Source organism: Amblyomma mixtum, chromosome 1, assembly GCF_055824585.1.
Source record: "Amblyomma mixtum isolate Tamu chromosome 1, ASM5582458v1, whole genome shotgun sequence".
NCBI lineage: Eukaryota > Metazoa > Arthropoda > Arachnida > Ixodida > Ixodidae > Amblyomma > Amblyomma mixtum.
In genome coordinates, this window is record NC_143012.1 from 255,989,323 (window position 1) to 256,014,223 (window position 24,901).

At 47.1% G+C, this 24,901-nt stretch overlaps 2 protein-coding genes across 2 annotated transcripts in view; one reads left to right on the plus strand and one right to left on the minus strand.

Moving 5' to 3' along the window:
* LOC149371523 (uncharacterized) overlaps window positions 1–24,901 on the minus strand; it is a 190,243-nt gene that overhangs the window by 121,795 nt on the left and 43,547 nt on the right. The gene's annotated exons all lie outside the window — the stretch shown is intronic.
* On the plus strand, window positions 15,561–16,412 carry Ak6 (adenylate kinase isoenzyme 6). Its single transcript, XM_089565784.1, has one exon. The coding sequence runs from the start codon at window positions 15,707–15,709 to the stop codon at window positions 16,235–16,237; it is 531 nt and encodes a 176-aa protein (XP_089421910.1). The 5' UTR covers window positions 15,561–15,706; the 3' UTR covers window positions 16,238–16,412.

Here is a 24,901-nt window from a genome sequence, read left to right on the forward strand (position 1 = left end):
GTTGTCTTGCCTTCGCAATGCATGCCCTGCCCAAGCCCATTTCTTCTTGATTAAGACTAGGACGTTATTAACCAGCGTTTGTTCCGTCACCCACTCTGCCCGCTTCCGTTTTCTTATTTCTTTCCATAGCTCGCTGAGATGTCCTTAACTGAAGTTCGACCCTTTTCGTTAGCCTCCACCTTTCTGCCCCGTAGGTGAGTATACCGGTAAGATAAACTGTTGTATACTTTTCTCTTGAGGGATATTGACAAAGTGCCGTTCACGATCTGTGAGAACCTACCATATTCGTTCCACCCCTTCCTTGTTCTTCAAGTTACTTCCGAACTCTCATGATCCGGATCAGCGGCCACTACCTGCCATAAGTAGACGTATTCCCTTACCACTTCCAGTACCTCGCTACCAATTGTGAACTGCTGCTCCCTTGCGAGACTGTTGAACGTTGCCTTGGTACGAGGATAAGCAATATAAAATTCGGTACACGTGGTGACACGGTGCTGTGTATCGATCCTTTACAAAACCCGTGCCGCAATTCGGTACCTTCAAATTTCTCACATCGGTTGCTAATCCACTCCTTTGCCTAAGCGCGTCTGCCTCGCTTAATCCCCGCTTTCAGCTCTTAATGGTTGGACACTGTTCGCAGAAATTCCAGTTTGTCTCAGTCCCTTTGCGTACTGCGTTGCTGAGGCGCTTTAATTAGCCGAAGCTTGGGGTTAACCCAAGCACGTTATAGTCGATAGGCTATGCGTAATGACACAGGCTGAGTTTCATTTCGATCACATTTTTTTTTGCCTCCTAATACATCACGTGATCTTCTTGCCGAATATTTAAAAAGTTTTCAGCGTCATATTACTGTCTCCACGGATGATTCTCGGCGCAGCCAGAGTCCGGCGGTCGACATTTATTCGCATGCCCTTCCGTGGACATATTGCGCTAGATTCACAGCCATATATTCGTTGTGGAATTTCTGCCCTTTGGACTGGCTCTCCACAAAGTTTCGTGCAGCGTATATAGTAAGCCATCACACTGAGAAGGCTGCCTCTGCGTTTTGGCAACGCCCGATAGTTAGATTAATGCGCTACTACGTCCTGCCGCATGAGTAGCGTGGACAGGACTTGTGTACCGCACGGGCAGTGGACAGAGCGTGTCCCCATAAACTGTCGATCATCCAGTAGGAGTGTGATTGTGATTTGTAACGATTAACAATGATTGAATGGGGAGCTTAAATGAACGAATTACTCAGTAAAATACTTAATTAAAGCATAAGGTAATTAATCTCGATAATTGCCCCGAGTAATTGGCAAAATTTGGGAATTACTAGTAATTCCTCCAGTTTGAACAATACAAATAATTAAATTAATCGGTTAAGGAAAGCAAAAAGTAATTATGTAGTTTAATTAACAAACCAAACAACTAATTTATTCAGTAAAAACATGTGCAATTAATAGTAACAGATCATTAATAATTAAACATTCATAACGCAATTGGCAATTAACGAATTAATTCAATCGATTGTTTGATTCAATAATTACCATCAATGATTGACTACATTGCTAAGTAACAGAGGAGGCAACAGAACTCGAAATGCTTTCGCATTTCCGCACGTAAGGAGACTTATGCACCTTTCATTTTTCTTTATGCATCCCCGTCCCCAAAGGCGTCCGCAGAACTTTTTCCAGGGGGGGGGCAATGGGGGAGGCAGTAGGTTAGCACCAAAAAGCAACTATTTGTGGTCTAAACTGCGCACATGAAACAAAAATTAGAAACAGAAAACTAGTGCTAGGCTTGGAGAACATACAGGCGCGTACAAAAGTAAACGAAGCACGCAACTGTCTTCGAATATTTTTCGCGCGTCACCTAACTGAAATTTCCAGCAGTGGTGCAGGCATGCTGGTAGCGGAGGTTGGTGGGCTTTCTTGTATAGAAACAACGCTTCTTCATTACCAATGGAGGAAGCGCGATTGAAGTTCGTACGCAATAGCGTGCTCCGTTTACTTATGACCGCGCCTGTACATTGGATTTTATTAATGAACAAAGAACTGAAGTAAATAAGCAAAATGCGAAAAGTTACTATCACTTAAGCGTGCTAATCAAGCTCTGTAGTTGTTTCCTGCTAGTGCAGAAACAATATCCGTAATTCCACGCCCCCCCCCCCCCCCCCTCTTCCGGACGCCCATGCCAGTCCCCCTTTCTAAACAAAAGCCTGACGGTAAGCTCTACGAATAATAATAATAATAATAATAATAATAATAATAATAATAATAATAATAATAATAATAATAATAATAATAATAATAATAATAATAATAATAATAATAATAATAATAATTTTATTGCCAGTTTCCATGTTACATTTTCAGTTACAGGACTGTCAAAGCCAACTATGGCTTAAGGGACTAAGTCCGGCAAAATCGGCGAAACGACGGAGAAAACCAGTAGAAAACTAAATACGCAGTGCCCTTAAGACCGCTTAACGTGCTGTGAAGGCGAATACGTAAATGTCTCATTGTGAGTTTACACATGTCGTCGGTTGGAATCGAGCTAGGCTCCAACTTGACTAGCAGCTGTGCGCTATGTACAATGAGAAATGTATGACAGCGCCCGGAGAGCTGTACGACGAACGGCTGCGTCACAATTGTGAAATGAAAGTCTGGGAAAGGCACACAATTGGAGCTACATATATGTCGTCGGTTGGAGTCTGTCGCGAGCTAGCTTGCAACTTGAAGAGACGTATGCTATGTGCAACGAGAAGTCCTGTGACACTTCCAGGAACGCTGCATGACGAACGGTTGCGTCACAATTTTCACACGAAAGGTGGGGAAAGGCATCATACAATTGGAGCTCAATTGGCATACAATCGGAGGCATACAATCGGAGGTTCGAATCCGTGTCGCGAGATAGCCTCTAACTCGACTGGTCACAAACATCTGCGTCACAATTTTGGTACGAATGTAACCACATGGAGGTCCACCAGTTAAGCCGTACGAGCAAATACCGCGTCGGAGACAATAAAGAAGGGGGGGGGGGGCATCTGCTGTGCATGCCTGCATGCCGTCGTCGCTCTCGCCGCTTCGGTAGCTATAGACGACGGCTGTTTGCGACACCATCTTTTTGGGGCCATCTCTCGGCCCCAGCAACTGCGACGGTCGCCGACGGAATTTGGTCTAATGGGGCTATAGTAAGGCTTTCGCCTTTGAAAAAAAAAATATTAAAAGTTTGGCTTTTTGAGGTTCATGGTGTTTAACGTTCCAAACCGACTCAGGCTATGAGGGACGCTGTAGTGGAGGGCTCCGGATAATTTCGACCCTCTGGCGTTCTTTCACGTGCACGCACAGTACACGGGCTTCTAGCATTTTTGCCTCCATCGAAATGCCACCTCCGCGGCCGATGTCCAACCCGCGTCTTCCGGGTCAGCAGCCGAGCACCTGAGCCACCGCGGCGGCAATAAGTGTTTGGTGAGGACAGAGGAATATTTTATCAAACGAAGAAGCTGACTCCCTGAGAGATTCACCCCTTCGTGAACCTGCGACTCCTCTCATCACCAGGATAATGTTATGGGCAGTAATCCGCTTCTAATTACCAAAAGTTGAGTTTTTATCTTCCACGCTCACGAATTCCAACACTACCCGGTTTGCTTCTAACAACAATTTCCTCCTACCAAAAGTTCGTACTAACTATGGCAAGCAGACTGTTCAGTACTCATCGATTTCCTTACGGAACACCCTACCTTCGAATGTTAAAAACTCGCGTTCGGTATTTAATTTTAAACAGACCTTAAAACAATTCTTGATAGCAGACAGTTGACCATTAGTTTCTTTGTTTCTTTCTTTTTTATCTTCCTTTTTTCTTTTTCTTTGTAGTATGTGTTCCTTAGTTTGCGTTCTTTGTCTACAAATGTTTGTATTGTGTCTTAATTTGGTACCATCGTTCATTTTTAAAATGCTGCGCTTAATTTACTTAACTCAATGTTATTATGAACAGGAGGTCCCCTTTCAGTCATTCGACTATGGGACCTCCTTCTGCATATCATTGTACACTGCTCAAATGATTGACTGAAAAAAATTCTGATTCTGAAAGTTGATAAATTTACGGCCGGAACCAGGTCTCGCTATACCGTGTACAGTACTTAGGACAATGCGACGTACCGATGACGCCACTGCGGCGGAACGGGATTCAATGCGTTGTGTACCTTTTCACGACCGTCGGAGCAGTTGGCTTTCTGGGCTGTGGGGAGAGCCCAGGGGGACCTTAATCCCAACTCTAACCTGTTCTACATAGGGTGTCTCGATAAAGTGGTCCTATCGATACACCCTATAGTTCTACGAGCACAGGCACAGCCCAGTGTCCAATATGGAGACGCCCTTCGATCACTTTTTGAAGCGGTCTCGACTGGATTCACCGCACCGAATGCGAAAGGAAGGCGAACGCCAAACAAAACTACCCCGAACGTCTGCTTTCGTGTCAACGGTCTGCTCAGTGACTCACTCTGCTTGGGTGCAGCCACTGTTTCACTCTTGGAACGAAACAAGGAAATGCTTCGTTAATTTCATTCAGATTTCATCCAGCCAACTTCCAAATTCATCCCAGATTGTTTCATGCCTGATTAAGATTCTTTCTACCGGCTGCCGCGCTAACCTCCCTTTTCCCTTTCCTACTGCTGTAAGCCCTGGCCGAGAGCCAGAGTAGGTTTCCGTTGATATGTGAGAAAGAAACTTGGCGTAGGTGTACGCATACTTTGGCGCTTGCGAGTTGCTCAGACACGCAGCGTCTTTTGTTCCCTCTCCCAAGAGGGAGACTTCGCTTTTCGAGGCCCATGCAATGAGCAGACAACCACCGTGTGCTTCCGCATATACAGAAAAAAATAATAATAAATTCAGGGGAGAACTTTGTTGACCTAAAGTGCGGTGAGGCGAAAGCCTTTAGCGCGGTGTTGCTGCTTGTGTCACTGATGTGTGGTTCAGATGTTAAATAAGTACACAATTGTTTGTGAATCTTAAATGCTGGAGACACTGGAGGGCGTTTGGGAGGCATCCGTCTGATTCGACGCCTTTCTGCAAACACTCTCCAGCGTTCTAGACAAGAACTGCATATGCGTTGGCAGAAAGTGAATTGGTAAAAGTCCCTGGGGCTTTGGCACGGAGAATGGCCAACGAAGCCCGGCAATTTTGCAAACGTGTCCTGGGTGACGACCCCAGTAAAGTACTTAGGCGTTCCACTGGATGGTTATCGCGATAGCGATTCGTACTGGAAAGCACAGACGCAAGCCACGCGTGAAAAGGTGGAAAGGTGGAAAGGGCGACACCTTTCAATTTTCGCAAGGGCCACAGTGTGCAATCTGTTTTTTATGTCTATAGGCTGTGGTACGTGATGCAAGTGTTGCATTGTGCAAGGATGCACGTACAGAGACTGCACCGGATCTTTGCCGTTTTTGTGTGGGCTGCGGACTGGGAACGCTGTAGCCGGACCAATTTGTTTAGGCGGGTGAAGGATGGCGGCCTGAGTCTGGGACACTTATTTCTGCGGCAGATTGTAAGCAGATTTTGTTTTGTGCGCGATGTAAGCGATCCGTTTTTGCGCACTGTGTGCCAATTAAGGCTCGGAAATGCACTGCCGGACTTTGTTGTCACAACCGAAAGTTTCTCGAGACGTATTTTTGGTTACTTTAGAGAGGTTGTCGTTAGTGTTCGATTCCTGTCTGTTCGATTTTCGTATGAATATTTATCTTCTGTTAGCAGGAAGAAGTTGTATAAAGATTTGTGCGATGTAGTTCTTCCACAACCTATGTACAGGGCCTTATACAATGGAGGCCAGGGACGCGACGTACTTAAGCGGGTGAAGGCGATGCAGGTGCCGCCAAGTGCAAAAACTTTTTTCTTTAAATTACATACCGGAACACTACCAGTAAAGGAATTCTTGGAAAGGAAGCAGTTATTTCTACCTTGGGGATCACATTGTTTAATTTGTAAGCAACCAGAAAGAATAGACCACGTTTTTTTTGCACTGTTGGGAGGGGGTATACTTTTGGGACATTTTGCAACGGACTTTAAAAAAGGAATTTCCGCTCGACGCTCATGGTATTCGGTACTTGCCTGTAGTGAGTGAGGATGGGACACCATTCGACCTCATTATGCTAATGGGCCTCCATTGTATTTGGCGCTCCAGATTGGCAGGATATCATTGCGATCCTGATGCACGGCCAGCACGGATCTATTTTCGGGAGTGCATGCATAAGTATATTGAAGTTCAGAAACTTGCTCCTGAAGCTCCCGAGTGGCTCGAAAGAGTCGAGCCTTTGGTGACGCTTAAGGAGTTTTAATATGATGAAGCCACGCACCCCCGGGCGGATAGTGTTGTTAATTATTGCTCATTGCGCTCTGTAAGTGTATTTGTGTACTGTGGTTCTTGCCGAAGTCAGGCAATAAATAAAAAAAAAAAAAGTAGCGTAGCCATTAGCATGCTCGGCTGCGGAACTGAAGGATGGTGGTTCGAATCCCATCGAGCAAAGATTTTTTTTTCTGGTCCGTCTAGAAAAGCGTGACACCGCTGCTGACAGTCTTCTGTCGACAGCGATGAGGCATTGAGGGCTTTCGCCTTAATACTCAGCATTATCGCACAGATATCGCGGAAAACAGTGACCAGCGGCGAAGCTTTTCGCACGAACAGGAATAGCCTGGACAGGTACCCCGCCGCGGTGGCTCAGTGGTTACGGTACTCGGCTGCAGACCGGAAAGACGCGGGCTCGATCCTGACCGCGGCGGCTGAATTTAGATGGAGGCGAAATTCTAGAGGCCCGTGTACTGTGCGATGTCAGTGCACGTTAAAGAACCCTAAGTGGTCGTAATTTCCGGAGCCCTTCACTACGGCGTCCCTCATAACCTGAGTCGCTTTGGGATGTTAAACCCCAATAAACCAAACCAAACCTGGACAAGTTAGAACTGAGCACTGCAATCCATTCGACGCAGGGATGACTGACATTAGGACATACGCTGGATACGTATTCCTCCTGAAGTCTATTGCGCCACATGGACATTAATTCGACGCTTAAATCTAACTGTTAGGCGAGATGACTCCAGCCACCACCTCGAATCAGAAAGGATGCCGGTAAAATCCACCTATCCATGTCCATACGCAAAACTTATATACAGGGTCTGTTCTGAAAGTAGTAGGACTGGTTTTTTCCTGGGCGAACGGCCGGGCTAGAGGTGGTCTGCGCGTGCAGGATCGTTGAAGGGGGATATTGGGAATGCTGGGGAAAATCGGCAGTCGGCTCTCGGCCGTTGAAGAGAGCAGGTCGTTTGTGCTGTGAACCCCTGTCGAAACGTCTCGTCACGCAGAATCACAGAGCATTTACTGGATCAGCGATACGCGATCAAATTTTGTGTAAATCTTGGTAAAAAGGGCAAAGAGACTCACGACATGATTAAGGAGGCCTACGATGACGCTGTCGACCGCTCCGGACGCCCTTCGACCAGCAAGACCAACGAAAATGTGTAGCGAGTGAAGCATTTACTGAACAGTGATCGTAGGATTAGTATCAGAATGATTGCTGATGACATGAGCAATCCTCAAACCTATGTTTTTGAGATCGTGACAGAAAACTTAGCCATGAGGAAAGTGTTCGCGAAGTTGGTGCCGGGAGTGTTGTCAGAGGAGCAAAAGGCCAACCGGAAAGCGATCTGCCAGGATCTTCTCGATCATGTGAATGAGGACCCCGATTTTTTGCCCAGCACAAGGCGGCAACGCTGCCCCAGGCCCCCTACAGCCCCGACTTGGCCCCGTCAGACTTTTTTTCCGAGAATAACATCGACGCTCAAGGGGAAACATCACGGATCGGTAGAGGCGGTTCAACAGGGAGCTAAACAGCATTCCGGTGCAGGCGTTCCTGGAGGCGTGCGAAAACAGGAAAGCTCATTGGCAGCAGCGTGTAGGTGCGGAAGGGTGCTACTTTGAAAAATTCTAATCACTTGTACTATTCTCTTTAATAAATTTTACAACAAAAAAAGTGAGTGCTACTGCTTTCAGAACAGACCCTGTATGTAATCAAGGTCGCACGAAGGCAAAACATAATGAATGCGAGACAATTTCAGCGATCGATACAAAAGCAGGCAACATAGTAACAAAGAACACCGACGCCACTATAACTGAATCTATAATCGTAGTTACCCCTGTAAATAGACTCGAAAGCGGAGAACTGTCGAAACGGATATCGCTAAAGAGATGTGTCCCCGACCGAGCGCTGTCAAACGCGAGGAAGAGACAGGATCGAGGCTGCAAAACACGGTCAACGCGGTACCGATGCGCGTGTGATAAGCCACTATGTGCGTGCTCGCGGTCATCTATAGGCAGAAGCGGCCAAACATGACTACGCTGTTGTGAGAACTGAAGCCACTTTCTCTCGGCATTTCAAGCATGCGCACCGTTTCCGTCCAAAAATTCCAGCGCATTTTCAGTGCGAAACCTCTACTTCACGGGGTAAAACCCAACCAAGAATCTTGTGGCGTCCCTGACCTTGACGGTGCAATATAAGTTGGTTTGGTTTATTGGGGTTAACGTCCCAAAGCAACTCAGGCTATGAGGGACGCCGTAGTGAAGGGCTCCGGAAATTTCGACCACCTGGGGTTCTTTAACGTGCACTGACATCGCACAGCACACGGGCCTCTAGAATTTCTCCTTCATCGAAATTCAGCCGCCACGGCCGGGATCGTACCCGCGTCTTTCGGGACAGCAGCCGAGCGCCGTAACCACTGAGCCACCGCGGCGGGGCAGGTGCAATATAAGATGAATATTGCTGCGAACGCTACCGAACCCCCCGCGGAGGCGCGAAAAGATCAGCTTTCCTGGCCACTGCACGAGAGCACTATGCTGTCGCCGATTTTTTTTTAAAACATGATATTTATGGCAGTGACGCAATGTTTATGTACATGAACTATGTACAGGGTCGGTCAAAAGTTCCCAGGCCGCCGGGCCTATTTGTGATCAGTGTATTCAGGCAGTTACGACATCCACGAGACTCAAAAATATCTGCAGAAGGTAAAAGAAGCATCCTTCTAACCTCTTACAACCTTGACAGCTTTATCGGCATCGGAAGTGGCAGAGTACACATCGAAGAAAAGCAGACCCTGTGGCTTGGAAATTTTTGACCGACACTGTACAAACCACGAAGAAAACAATCACGATGCTATCGGCGCAGCCCATCATGCCTTGTGTTAAACTGCAACACACTCTCGCACTGTTTTCACTGCACATTGTCGTCTTTATCAATGCCCATCTGTGGCGCGAACAGATCAGATCAGCTTAACCTTGATCAGAGCTTAACCGGAGGCTAATATCGTCGCCAGACGCACCGACGATCAGGCAAAGCAAAACTAGGAGCCAACCAGGCTAACCACATGCTTTCGCTCGTCTACTCGGTTTAACTACGTCAGAACCGTACCCCTTTTGTAGCGAAAGCTACATTGGCCACGAACTTGCGATTTCGCTGTGGCGGTGCTCCGAGGAGGCACAGAGACCGACCTTGAGCCGTTGCCTAGCAACCGTCGCAGCTGGCGGACGCCGCGCGCCTCGCCGCCGCCGCCCTTTGGTATGACGTCACACCATTTGCCTCGTCGTTGCGCTCGCCTCCGCTCGCTTCGCCAGCTGTGTCACATGCCTGCTTTCGCTACGTATATGCTGGCATAGCCAGCCACTGCCAATTTTTTTTTACATTGGTTGCATGCTTCATTAACACACAAAATAAAGTTACAGCTAGTGAACTTCGCGACGGTGGCAGTGTTACCACGAACATTGAATATAACTTATGTTCGACTGAGGAAATTGTTGGGCATGGCTGTGTCGTGGAAAAGGATGAAGAATAGAAGTTTGGCTAGACCAAGAGCGGTACAATTTTTGCGACGAAGCTTGACGCTTTCCATATTGTGCGGATATTGCCTCAGCGACTGGTTTAGGCAGGACATTGTTAATCACACGGGCCGTTGCAGCTATCTTTCACTTCCATAGCAATCGAAACAGTTTAGGCTGTTCGTATATAAATGCATCATCCCTTGCGTCTAAAGATCAGGCTATAACATTTCCTGATGAGCGCCATTTCCAGTTAGACGTAATCAAGTTTTCCGAAACGTGGTATCATGCGGATAGTGATATGATATCTCTGGACGCGTGCACACCCCTTTTGGTACGCAGAACTGCAATACGCGAGGCTCGGGTTTTGCTGTGGATGCCAAGACCTACATACCCAGATAGATTTTCGGGCCGTTCAAGTGGGCAAGCAATAATTACGAATCGTTATGAGTACAAGCCAGTGATCATGTGCACAACTATGTGCACAGTTATGCGTAAAGTTAAGCGCCCGATACTGTGAACAAGTCAGCAGTGCATGCTAAGCATGAACCATCAGACTTGCAAAAATGTTCTAGCAACACAGAAATGCTTATATATAGCACATCGCCCGCCATGTCGTCGTCAAAACGTCTTTTTTATTACGTTGAAGAAACTATACTAGAATATGCCGCAAGTAAAAAGCATTGCTTGCTATAGGGCAATGGCTTGAACATAACCATGTACAGTGACAACGCATACTGTTTCGGACTAAATAACACAGTGACCTCTCGTGGCTTCAAAAATGCAATTTCGACGCCAACTCGCGCATCGCTGACAGGGCAAGCAGTCATTTCATGATCTTTCCAATGAGAGCACAGACATCTGTTGAAGCAGTGGGCTATATAACCTACAACATACCGTCAGTCCCATACGCATAGCCGACTCAAGCTCTGCACCAAAGAAGAAATAGTGCTCAAATCTGTACTGACATAAATGCGAGCACTGATAACAAACCCGGATTCTTACCGCGCGCGCGCTTCAAATTATGAGTGGTGACCAGTCAACAACGAAACAACCGCGAATGTGGTGGTATGTGGCGTCCAACGTCCCGAAGCAATACATACGAGGATTAAGATATGGACATGGATTAAGAGGGACGCCGTAGTGGAGGGCTCCGGATTAATTTAAGACCACCTGGGGTTCTTCTCTGCGCTGACTATGCACAGTACACGGGCGTTTTTACATTCCACCTCCATCGAAATGAGGCCGCCGCGGTAAGGATTCGATCCCGCGTCCTTCGGCTCAGCAGACGAACGCCAAAGCCACTGCGCCGGCGATGCGAATGACGCTAACAACGAATTCCTGTCTATTTTTCGCCGACACTAAAACAATGCTGCTTTCCGTGCAGAAAAGAATGAAACTGGAAGGCAAGAGATCGGAAGCGGGCGGAGTGGGTGACGGAACAAACGCGGGTTAATGACATCCTAGTCGAAATCAAGAGGAAGAATTGTGCTTGGGCAGGGCATATGTAATGCGAAGGCAAGATAACCGATGGTCCTTAAGGGTAACGGACTAGATGCCAAGAGAAGGCAAACGTAGCACGGGGCGGCAGAAAGTTAGGTGGGCGGATGAGATTAAGAAGTTTGCGGGTATACACGGTGGCCGCAACTGGCGAAGGACAGGGTTAATTGGAGAGTCATGGGAGAAACCTTTGCCCTGCAGTGAGAGTAGTCAGGCTGATGATGATGATGGAAGGCAAGATTAGAAAGGCGTTTATAACGCCTGAACAATTGAAAATGATGAGAGGAAAAACCAACTACTCAAAAGCTTCTTGGATACTAGAGGCCCATTCACTTGCTTTCCTACCGTTCAAGAAAAGTAGAAACATACTGATGACGATTTGATTTCAATACAGCAAAGGTAGACTGGCCAAAGAGCGACATGAATAATGTGCTTTCGGTCTGCACTATGGGAACAAGCAGGGGGAAAGCGTGTTCCCATTGGAAAACCGGTAGGTACCCGGCGGTACTGGGGGATCGAACCCCGCACCTACCACATACTGGAGCAGATCGAGGCTATCGCTGCCGTTATGCACGCAAATTAGCTGCGGAGTTAAAACAAAAACACAAAAGAAACGCTAGTGATACGGTAAAAAGTGTCCTCATAAAGTATACAACGCCACGGAAACGGTGTTGAAAGGCAGAAATTAAGTTTTGCGGCACGAGAACTATAATTAAGTAATAATAATAATAATAATAATAATAATAATAATAATAATAATAATAATAATAATAATAATAATAATAATAATAATAAACTCTCCGGCGTCGGCTAAGTGCGGTATTTTAACGTGAATTTCGCCAACATCGTAAGTCTACCAGATAATCTGAAATACAACTTCAGGTTTCGATCTCGCTGCAATGACACTGTTCTCTGAACCAAACTGAGAAATGGGTACATTTCTAAATCTAGGGAACAGTAACTCACTGACGCTGACGAATAGAAGCAGTTATATACGTCAATGATCTAACCTCCCCCTGCTTATCATACTTTTGCGTTTGAATCAGGCAGCTTTCCAGGTGAGGTGTAAAAGGCGAAAGTTTCAGTTGTACATAAACGGCAAGAAAATAAGGATGCTAATAATTATAGACCAGTACCTATACAAACTTTCTGCCGCCGCGGTGGCTCAGTGGCCATGGCACTCGGCTGCTTACCTGAAAGACGCGGATTCAATCCCTCCCGCGGCAGTCGAATTTCGACGGAGGCGAAATTCTAGAGGCCCATGTACTGTGCGATGTCAGTGCACGTTAAAGAACCCCAGATGGTCGAAATTTCCGGAGCCCCTCACCACGGCGTCCCTCGTAGCCTGAGTCGCTTTGGGACGTTGAACCCCACAAACCAAACCATCAAATTTCCCTCTGCAAATTTGTTTTCATGTGTCTGTTCTGCTCTCGAACACTAAAACTTCCCGTGATAAACTTTGTCGAGCGAATGTGAAATCATGCACTCCAGATGTTAAATTCAGTTCATTATTCAGCAATCGTAGGCGAATATCACGCGGTAGTCCATATATTCTAATGTCTAGCGCATCATCTGAAAGAACAAAACACGCAACTAAAAAATGTGTCTACCTTTTGAGTACCTCAGTGTTTAAGCATGCATGGATGTGTCCACAAATAACAGTAATTCCCTCTGTAATTCCCTAAGTATATAGTATTCATGGCAGCAATTTTTCGCGAATCAGGGGCCATTAAAAAATTACGAAAATGTGGCCTCCGTTAAAGATCAGCTGTTTATAACATAGAGGCAGGAGAGGCCCTCGCTAGGCCGAGCTACAGTGCACTAACCCGCGCTTATAGTGTACTAACTATACCCGCGCTGCACGCCAAAAAGTGTGCCGGAAGTCACGTGCTTTCGCAAGGACTACTGGAAGTCTGGCCGACGGCGCAGCCAATAGTAACGTTGGGCGCAGCAGCGTCGTCTGCTGCAATGCCTGCTGCGCATGTGCAAGCGCGCTGAGACGACGGCCAGATAAGGGGGGGGGGGGGGGGGGGAGTGAGGAGGTAGCCCTCACCCCTTCACGTCCGGCTTCAAAAAATGTGACGCGCACACGTCTTCTGAATTTCCTTCCTCCATGTGTTTACACCATCACATTCGCACACAACTGAAGACGGCCAGTGCCCATGCCACCTAGGAATCACGCTGCCAGACTACGGCAGCTGACTGGCGACAACGTATATCCCATTGACGCAGTGCGGGGGAAATCGCGGAAGAACGTGATGCGCGCAGCGTGCAATATCTGATGGCGTCATATCAGGAAGCGAGTCATCGCGTGTGTACGCACCATATCTTGCCGATCCGGGATGCGCTTCCGGAGGACAGGCGGACGGCAGGTTTACGAGGGCTGTCTAATCGCGTATTACAGAGTCGGCGTACAGCCCTGCTTACGCAGAAAAGCGACACTCATGGAGAAAAAACGCGACACGATACAAACAAGACGGTGAGAGAGAGAGAGAAAAAAAAAATCCGGCGATCGACAACAGGCGTAAGGGCTCCAAGGCTCATCTTCAGATAGTAGATCGTGTGACGTACAGAAAGTACAATTCATCATGCGTTATTATTGCTTCCCCTTCGTGTGACGTACAGAAAGCACAATTCATGATGGGCTGTTATTGCTTCCCCCGACCCAGGGTTGAAATCGTTAACGTCGTCAACAGGCAACGTCAAGCCCAGAATCACGCTAAGCTCCGACGCTGCGCTCACGTCCAAATGTTCACGAATACCGCTGCTGCCAGCGCAGCGCGGGCGCAGATCCCACTCCCACTCGTTCACCAAGAACTGCTGCTCGACGTACGCAAAGACGACGACAGACCTCATTGCGTGGGCGAATGTGGTCCTGCGAAGTAATTCAATTCCGCTTTAAGCGTTTCTTTCTTTCCGCACGTGTGGCACGGATATCCATAGCGGCGTTTTCTTTTCCACTGCCCCATTCCCTCATGATGTCTCTATTCCTCGCGGCTACAGACATCCTGCCGCGACAGGAAAAGGCTGCGCCGTGCAACTGTCGTGCAATACGCCTCTGCTTCGAGCACTGTGCAAACTGCGCGCCCTCGGGTTATCACTACTCGCGCTCCTGGAACTGGTTCAATTAGGATGACGTCCGCGAGCTGAAAACAAGCTGCGCCGTCACGGAGGCAGGCGGATGGAGGAAAAAGCGGGCGCCCGTGAGAGCGTGCAAGCCCTTGAGATAGCCCCAGAGAGCAAAGCTCAAAAGAAAAAGAAAGGCGATTGGCGCGGCGACGATGACCTCAAACGGCCTTCGGACCCGGGCCTCCAGCAGTACCGCCATCTAGGAGTGCTTCGAAAAGCGACTCCGCAAGCATCTCACAAGGCGCGCTTTTTGAAAATCTCCAGAACCTTAAAAGGGATCGGATAAAACTTTCTTTGCAGCCTATACGAACGCATAAATTTATTTTTACTTATTTCGGCATTCTTGCATGACGAGCCGTGAGCAAACGCCCACTAAAGGTTTTCTGATGCGTTCATCGATTTGCAGTGTTTCGAAATGCCTGGAATGAGCTGCAGAGCGATGCTGTCTTTAGTTGGCGTGTTGCTGTTGCCAACGTGGAGATGCGGGCTAACTGCGCTTGCATCCGCTAAGCTTTTAGCGTAAATTATGGTTGATGAATGGGGAAATTTATTTGTATCCGTTCATTGCGGACCACCAGAGCGACGTTCTGTGGCTTCATGTGTTCGGTATTTTCGCGATGTGGAATTCGGGGCATCGGTGGCTCGGCCAAATAAGGGAACTATTTATTTATAGTGAATAGAGCACTTTATGTCATGCAAAAAGCAATAAATGTAGTAATAATGACTTTCCCTAGGCCCTGCGCCGCGATGTAAGAATACCCTGCGCTCGTCTGTGTCGTACGTGTTCCTTCCTGCGTAACTGTTTCGTATCTTTTTCGACAACCAGCCCGATAAGCCTTGGTAACAGTCGACCTGCTCTGACAGCGAACCGCCCAAGCGCGTCGGTGCAACGTGGAAAACGCACAATCGCGGCCCCCATACACGCGCGCAGCGCTTGCATTGAAGCGCACGCGGCGGTCGCGCCATCTCTGGACGAAAAAGAAACCAAGGCAAGGCAGCGGTGGCGCCACCTCCGGACCAATCGGAAGACAAGACGACCGCAGCGCCCCAAAGCAACGCGGAAGCGGAATGAGGGCGGCGCGTGGCATCATGTGGCAGGATTCGGCGGGCAACCATAGCTACGGCATTTCCGTATGAGTCCTTTCCCCACTCCCAAGATGGAGTAGTGCACGTGGCCGCGTATTTCTGCGTGTTGCATCTTTGATACTGGTATAATATAGGCATCGCGGTCTCGTGAGAAGTGATGGCTCGCCGCTACCTCCCCAACATTCTCGTCACCGGCACGCCTGGCACAGGGAAGTCTACGCTAGGGTCCGAAGTGGCACAGCGCACAGGTTTGGACTGGCTCAACGTTGGCGAGATTGCGAGAGAAAACGATCTCTTCGACGGGTACGACGAGAAGTACGACTGTGCCGTCCTCGACGAAGATCGCTTGGTGGACGAACTTGACGAGAAGCTGTCGCAGCAGGCTGGCGGCAACCTTGTCGAATACCACGGGTGCGACTTCTTCCCCAAGCGTTGGTTTGATGTCGTCTTCGTGCTGCGCACAGACAACACTCTCCTCTACGACAGACTTCGCGCACGCGGCTACACTGGCAAGAAGCTGGAAGAAAACGTCCAGTGCGAGATTTTCCAGACGATTCTGGACGAAGCACGTGAGGCCTACGACAACGGCATCGTTTTCGAGTTGCCCAGCAACACGCCTGACGACATGGAGGACAACATCGACAAAATCTCCTGCTGGATCGAACAGTGGCGCAACGCAAGCCGGTAGCCATAAAACTGCCTCTTGTGTCGGGTTGAGGAACTCAAGTTCGCTGCCGCTCTGAGCGATTCCAGGACGTTCGCCGATTTGTTGCGTCGCTTCTCCTAGCGGACTGCCACAACCAAATGAACTGAATGTAAAGTCCATTGCTCCTCACAGTGAATATAAATGCTTGGGTACTGAACGATCGTGTAGCTCCTTTCGTTTTGGCTGCCGTGCCCACGCATAATTTGGTACGCCCCTTTTTGAAGTGAACAACTGCTGCGTAAACTGGCTCTCGGGGCTATCGAAACATTGCTGCCATGGGTGTGTCTTAACGGCCGGTGCTCAAATTCACCTAGGTGGTATCTAGTATGGTGATTGCTTCACGGTACCCCTTCCGTAACGGGTGCAGAAACAGTATGCAAGTTCTTTCGGGGCCGCAAACGGTACAAAGCAAACCAGAGACGCTGAGAAGATGGGTTTCTTCATTAGGGTTGTTTTTGCTTGTGCATCATCAGACTTCGCTTGTCATGGCACAAATGTGCCACTGATGCAACAATGGCATGGGCCTGGGATACATTGAATGTATGTATTGTTGAAGCATTAGGTGTGAAGTTTACAGCGAAGTTTATTTACTTTAATTCCCAGCATGCCATGAGACTGCACTTGGCTAAAGAGGTTGAAATGCCTTGCATCTCGCGCAGTTCTTGATGGGTGACTCCCACCTACGAGCAGCGGTGTTCAAATTTAGTTCCATGCATACAATCCTACCTTATGGGTAGCTGATCAGGCTACCAACAAACTTTTGGCACTGCAGGCTAACATAGAAAGGTACCTCACCTGCTCCCTCTGTTTTGACCTAATGCCTGGTCTTTAGCTTCCCACCAGAGAGAACAAAAGATAGCGGTGTGCACTTATGCATACTCGCACTCCCTGCATTAATTTTGCGATTCCCTTGCAGTTTTTCACATGCAATGCCCAATGTGTCTGCGAACAATAAGGAAAGGTTTTTTGCCTTGCTCGCTCTAGAACCAGCCAGCAATGGTTATTGCATACTGCCAGTGAGTTCACACTGCTTTCGAGCAAGAACCGATGAAACAAAAGAATGCTGCAGCCACTTTCTGATGTACTTAGGTTGCTATTCTTCACTTTAGTTTATGAAGACATTTTCACAGTCCATCTGCACAAGTATCAGCACCACTTTCGACTCACTTGATTGGACGTTGGAAATGCATGTTAACTTTTCATAAATTATGATTTTCAGTAATGAAATGGACTGAAGAACACCATGATTCAAATAGTCTCATTTTAGTTGGCACTCCATTTTGTACTGCTTCCATGGTACTAGTGCTCATGCAAACAGAACCTGCAGAGGCAAAATTTGCAAATGCAGCAATGATTTCCTAGCACACCAATCTTCCAGCTGTGATCGCTATTCTGATCCCAGCCCACAGTTAAGTTTACTAAAGAGCGCAATGTGCCAGATAACTTGAGGATCTGCAGGTTGGTGTCGTGCATTCAAGAACTACTTCACAGCTAACGATGCATTTTATCAGACCTGACTTTCTCTGTGCTGTAGTCGGATACTACTAGAGAATGAAACAGCCAACACCCTTCAAAGGAAGCCCTAAAGCCAATGGCATCGACCAATTGCCATGCCATTGCAGTTAATCCCATTTCACCCAAACACCTGCAATATTCTAAGAGGATGATCGCGCTGTGACAAACACTCAACACCATTCGCTTGAAGGCCTCCTTTTGAGGGGTGTTTGCCGCGTCGTTCTCCAGTTGCATCCGAACAAAGTTGCATGAGGAGCAACCTGTGTGTGAAATTGCATGCCACCGTCGTAAACTGCCCGTTTTTTTTTTTTTTTTGGCCTCTTCTATGTTGCACCTCAGCGTTTCGAAGTAGCATGTTCAGATGTCACTTTCACTGAATTAGGGCTATGAATATTTGCATACCAGGCCCGAGGCAAGGAGTAGGCTAGAATCTGCACTGTGTACAGGGTGTCCCACCTCAAGCACACGAAAATGAAGCAGCTGGAGTTAGAAGAGTCTTAATTAGTGTAGTTGCTCACTACCTTGCTCAAGGGGGGAATATCCCCCTGATTATTTATCAGGCAACTAATTACCGTCTCCACAGGAATACCTCAAAAATTCCAGGTGAGAATAAAGAGCATGATGCAAAGCATGCAACAAACTCATGATGCAAAGAAAGCAGTGTTATGTGGAGAGTTCTTGTCACACTCCGAATGAAGCATTAGGCATGCAAGAAAATAGCAAATTGGAGCTTGAATGACGTGCACCTCATGACACTAGTTGAAGGCCTAGTAGCAGGCATGGTCAAAGACAGCATTTATGCTATTTGCACGAACTTCCTTACGTGTTTGAATGATAACCTCCCCAATTAGGCTTTTGGATAGAAGTCACTTAAGCATTTTAGGCCATGCCTTTCAATGTTATGCTTTTGAATTATGATAGTCACTTCAAGCATTATTTGCTTAATTAAAAGATGAAAATTCTACTTACAAGAGGTGGCTTCCAGCAAAGGTGCTTTAGTGTGGTCCTTGCAGAAGAGCAGTTCTGTGTATTTTAATCTTGGCTATGCGTTGGTGGGACACCCTGTTTACCGCTGTGATTTGTTAACAAACCTTACCATATGCACTGTGTGATTCTACTTCCCACTGATAACTGCTGAACATTGCTGTAGGTATCTGTCAAATATGTGCTAAGCATGTGCCATTTGCATCCAGCAGTATTTAATCAGACAGTGGCCTGAGCTAACATACTTGGTGTGCAGAAACTCTTTGTTATCACAAAGTTGGAGAACAAAAATCTTCAGTACATACAGTAGTTTGATAAAACCAGGAACATAATGCGACAACACTGACAGTAGCCTCTTATGATGTATGTATAGGCATCTAGTAATACCTTTCCAAGTAAATGCTGGTGCAACTTCATCGAGGCGTAAAAGTAAGCACCAACGCAGAGGCCATAGTCATAGCAGATGCTATTGACTTGTTTCCTAGTGTATGTGATATTTGTTTTCCCTTACTGCCGCCACCAGTGCTTTGCCAGGTTCTTCGTGCAGTCTCAGTTTGTTGACACCTTGAATGTCCACTACGACAGATGATGGCAGCACTTGCAACATCTTTAGTGGTAATACCTATGTGCATCAAAAATTGCTAATGGGTAGAAAATAAACTGTGTTCCACATAATAGACTCCAAATCTGGCTGCTAGGTTTCTTCTATTTTGTTCTTAACAGCAGGTTTTTGTCCTAGTGATCCTGGATCTCGTGGCACCATCAATTACATTAACCACCAGAGAACAACGCTACGCTACACGAGGGCAACTCAGCCAAAGAGGCAGTGCACTTCAGTGCGCTTCCAATGCTGAGACTGCTGTTCATAATTCTCTGGGCAAACCTGTCGCGCTTTGCTAAGCCACCTCTCATGGGCAGGCACTTAAATTCTGAAGTTAATGCATTTAATCGGTAAAACTTAAAGTAGCTTCATAAGAAATGAAATCTGCATAAGTCCTCGGTCATGCTATGCTATCTCACAAGATATAATAAAATGCAAGCTTAGCTTCCACCTCAATTCATATTCTTGAATCCCCTCAGCAGAGGTTGTGTATTTAATGTCAAAGAACTCAACCAGAATGGACTTCGGCAGGACTGTTACCAGTGGCAGGGGCAGCATGTCAGTTTTGCGGAAGCTTAAAAAAGACCCATCGTGGGGCTGTATAAATAAAATATAAAATAACATCTGGAGTGAGTGATTTCACATTTCCTTGACAAAAGTTGTCATGGGAAATTTTAGTGTCTGAGAACCAAAAAAAAAATCTCTGCCTCTCCTGTAACGCAGTAGAGTAAGCATGAAATGTTTACCAGCATAATGTCATCTGGGTGGACACCCGAACCACCATTTGCAAGGTTTTTTGAGGAAAGGAAATGGCCAGTAATTCTCTGCCATCTTGGTGGAAGTAATTCTCTGCCATCTCAGTGGACACCCGCACTGTAAAGGAAGGGAGGAACACCACCACCCATTTGGCGGGATGCCTTGCCCTTTGAACTTCTCCCCTTCTCCCCCTGGGCCCCTGGGCACCTGTGTGGCTTGGCGGGATGCCTTGCCCTTTGAACTTCTCCCCTTCTCCCCCTGGGCCCCTGGGCACCTGTGTGGCGCGAAGCCCCTAAGAGATCACGTATGACAACGAAGTGTATCGTGGCATTTATGTGCTTTTTGCACGCGTTATTAGAAATCGGAAATTATAATTCCGTGCATTATCAAACGCACAGCTCGACTGATATCTTGATAAACATTGAGAAGGCACTGGCAGCAGTTATTTTTTGTGACTCGTTTGGAGACCAACCGGCGCTTGCATGCCGGTCGCGTAGGAGGGCTTAGAGAGTCTCGTTAAATCTTGTCTGGTACGGTGCCCGGATGTTCTCGTTTCAGAGCCCGGATGACTGGAATTTAGTGGATTTCAGTGCCCGGATGATGGGTCTCGGTCTCAGCGTGACGTAAAACTAAATATGTCAGCAAAACTTCTATGGAGTAATCGCAGTAAGAATTCGACATCTGTTGCAAATCAGAATCTGCAGATGTTCCCGAAAATGCTTCACAACGCGCATGCACCTGCAAAGTGTGCATAAGTGCAGGTGCAAGTGCTGGCGCCCTCAGATTACAAAAGTGACAGCAGCAGCTGTACTGCATCCACTTACTCCCAGACCCGCTTGCAACACAGGAACACAGATGGCATGCTCTCGAGCGTACCTGGCAAAGCCAGTCCCATTGGGCAGCAAGTGAAAGAGCGAGTTTTTTGTCACTGCGAGCCAACGCGAACGGCATTCACTCCAAAAGAGTTCCCTCATACAGCTACCAGCATAAAACCACGCTACTCACCAGCAAGTACTGCCGGCATGAAAATGCTTCTTGTCACTGACTGAAGTTCAGTGCATGAAGCATGATGAGCCCCCACCCTCTGAGAGAGAATAACATTAAACTGGGTTCCACCAACTCGAAAATGACCTCAGGAATTTGAGTTACGGCGTGTCAACCTTGGCAGCACCACGCCCAAGCTTCTGACCCTGTTGCGCCCCAAAATTCCAAGAATGCATGCACACAGCGAATGTTCTACAAATGGGGGTGGGACACAGCACAGGTTTCCCCGTCAGCTTTGGGGATGGACAATTAGCATTGCTTAGGGACAGACGGGTGCAGCAGTAGGGGAAACGCGAGCGAGACAGATTGCTTGGAGCATGAGTGTGTTCATGCAGATGGTCAGCCAAGAGGTAGTCGGGGCCAAACACATCAAAACGCGATTATTCTCTAGCCCCAGATAGCAAACATGGAGCCCAAGCTCATCCACATTGACAACGTACCTGCCCCAGGGTGAGCAACTGGCAGCCCAAATTTTTGAACTGGACCTCGCTGCCCCACAGCTAAGCCGTCGTCTCCTCGCTCTCTCGAGTTCCTTCTTTGTTGTGCTCATATAGTTTTATATCCGCCCCGCATTCTTGTATTCTTCTGTTTTACCATGCATTGTGGTATTTCTTTCTTATATTTATTACTCTCACATTATTAATTTCCCATATGCAGGGCTTTTCTCAGCACCTTTGTAGCTTTGTAATGATTTGCTTTGTACTCATTACTACTTTGTCTTTTGTAATTACACTTTTGCTATCAGGCTTTGTTGTTAAAAGTTTGACATGATGCAGTTTCTTTGAAGTACACTGTTTTTTTGCTGATTTGCCATATGCCCCTGGTCCGCGGTTGCTCAGGTGTGGACCCTATCGCCAGTCAGCTGTCTCCAAACCCCCTCCAAACCTCTTATGAGTGTAGTGGTTGGTAGATTGGCAAACAAGTTGGTGCCCACTGCCAGCTCCTGAATCGCATTATGACACACTGGAAGTGCTTTCGATGGCATGGCGTGTGACCAATTCTGGTGTATCTAAAACCGCACGAAACATCAGCGCGTCTCTGGACACCTTACCTGGTGTATGCATCCAAAGCATCTGTGAGTGGTCCACGATGACAACATATGATCGCTGTCATAAAGTACAGGCAGGCCTGGAAGACAAACCGCGTGGGCCCAGAGCATCGATGAACTGTTGACTGGAACAAAGTTGGAGGCAGCCTGCCTGCAGCGGTCCTCACCCTATCAATCTTCTGTTAAAGTCAAAAACTGCGTTGCCCTTATGGAGATGCTTGCTCCCTAGTTATGATCATCTCGGTCATCGTTTGTCATGGCTTGACAAGCCAAGGTACATCAGGGCAAGTCTACATTGATGACAACATTTGTTCATAGACCTGCTATTCTGTTTGGAAAGGAAGACCTATGGAATGGACAATAAGCCTCTGTGGAAAAACCTGCTGAGTATGACAGCTTTTTACTTTTTCGTGCAGTTAGCCTCACCATGAGGCCTCTCAGTGCTCACCTGAGGCAACAGCTTGATGTTTGGCGAGTGGTTGTGCATCATATCTTGGTCCACTGAGACAAAAATGCTGCCTTTTTCAACAGTAATGCAGTGACATACGGTTGCAGTCTTGCATGAAAATGGTGTCGTTGTCACCACACTAAACAGTGGGACTCGGCGTTCACGCATGTGATGGTCATTGATATACCTTTTGTAACCAGCAAAGGTAATCGCTAATGGAACAAGTGGTGCAGCTTCTTGTGCGGTCTTGTTGGCTCTTGCAGCTTCAGGCCTTCACATCACATCAGAGGGGTATAAAGGTATACGCAAAGGCTGGCACCAGTACCACCACCAATGCATGCCAGCTGTGGTTTTCAGTGCCATAATTTGTATCCATCACTCGGGTTAGTGTGGTGAATCATGTTACAGTCCTTTTGGGCGACACCACCGAATGCCTATAAGTGACTTGTACGGCATGTTTGTACTTACTTTCGCAGGAGGAATACTTCCATGCAAATGTGCAACATGAAATGCACACTCAAGCAGTGAAATGCAGTGGCCCAGGAGTGCTGGTGGGAGGAGGCTGAGCAACGTCTGGGGCAAAGGCATCAGCTGTCAAAGTGCGTTTCTAGAACTACACCTGCGTTTCTCTGTGCCCAGCTCAAACAGCTTAACACCAGTGGCTAGTCACAGCACCTTAAATAGCTACAGGTGGCTCACAAAAGAATGAAAAAAGCATTCTAGATGCAGTCTTGAGAAGACAAAAACTCTTTTTGTGAACATTTAGTGCACAGTAGGCTTCACACCCAGCAAGTTTGATGGATGCCAGAGGTTTCATAATTTTTGTGTCTCGAATGAAGATTTTGTACAGCTGCATTTCCTGCACTTGACACCATTGTGTGGGAGCACGCATTGGGAGTAGTGAGAAAATTGGCGAGACATGTTAAAGCCACCAGTTATCTACTAGGAAAAAGAGTTGACATCTGGTATTTGTGCCTGCCCTTTGCATTGTAAATGCTTCCAGCACAGAAGTCAGATTGGTTCACTTGTTTTACCTGTGCAATGAAGTCCATGTCGAAGTTTCAAATCCTGCTTGATGTTTGCTTTAACAGATTTTTAATCTTTCCTACCCACAGCTTACTAATGTAGTACAATGTCTTTTATTTCTTTTTTTTTTATTCCTGCAACCACAACTGTTCTATGCTGAGTGCGACACCGGCCGGCCCTCACCACACTGTGTGAGCACAGTAGCTCAGAAAGTGAAGTCATCTCAATGCAGTCAACCTCCTTTACATGGCATCCTTCATCTCATGTCAACTTCACTCCTGAAAGCTGGGGACATATGTATGTGCATCCACTAGCAAGAAAAATCCCCTGGCCTCACCATAACTGCCAAGACCAACTGAGGCTTCTGGCCAATGACATAAAAAGAACAAAACAAAGCCATTGTTTAGCATGCGTGCCACTGCAATGCCATCATTTTGAATAACTGGTGCCCCAGTCATTACTCACACATTTTCCACTCCTATAAATATGACGCTCTTTAACACTGAATAAAGGAGCGCATCGCTGATAGCAAAGCTGCCAATTTTCAAGTGGTTGTGGGTACATACGAAGAGCAGTTCGTTTGTTTCACTGCTTCACAAATAAAAGAGCGCAAACTATTCAATGCCTCACACACAGTCCTCCATGTACCGCCCTACACAAGGCCAAAACACATGATGTCTTTGCTTCTGCAGATATCGGAGGCATATTGTCCACACACAAAATCAGCCGTAATGCTAGCACAGGGTACCCAAAAAACAGAACATAACACGAGGCATGCCTAATGCTCAGAAAAGGCAGCTAAGACAAGCCAAAACATAGGAGGGAATAGCAAGTCCTCATCCAACTGTCCAGAAACTTTCAATGTGGCCAAGTTTAAAGCTCGAAATGAAAGCACTCTGGAAATGGAAATGAGACACTTGAAGACAGGCTGCCTCAATACCTGGCGATGGTGGTGAAACTTTATTTCCAGTGGATATAGAGGAGCAACCTGAAACCGCTCCCCACTTAAACGACAGCCTGGCAGCTGCAATGCCACAGGAGAGGAGTACGGTGTAAATAAAGTGGGCAGCAACAACGACAGCAATAACTTTTGCTTGCAGTTAAATCATGAGTTTCTGAAAACGGTCTAAGGTGCCAAACTGGTCCAGCTAATCCAGAAGGAGACAGTGCACTGCTCATTTTGCTGTACGCAGTCAAGTGCTTAGGAAGAGATTATAAAACTTG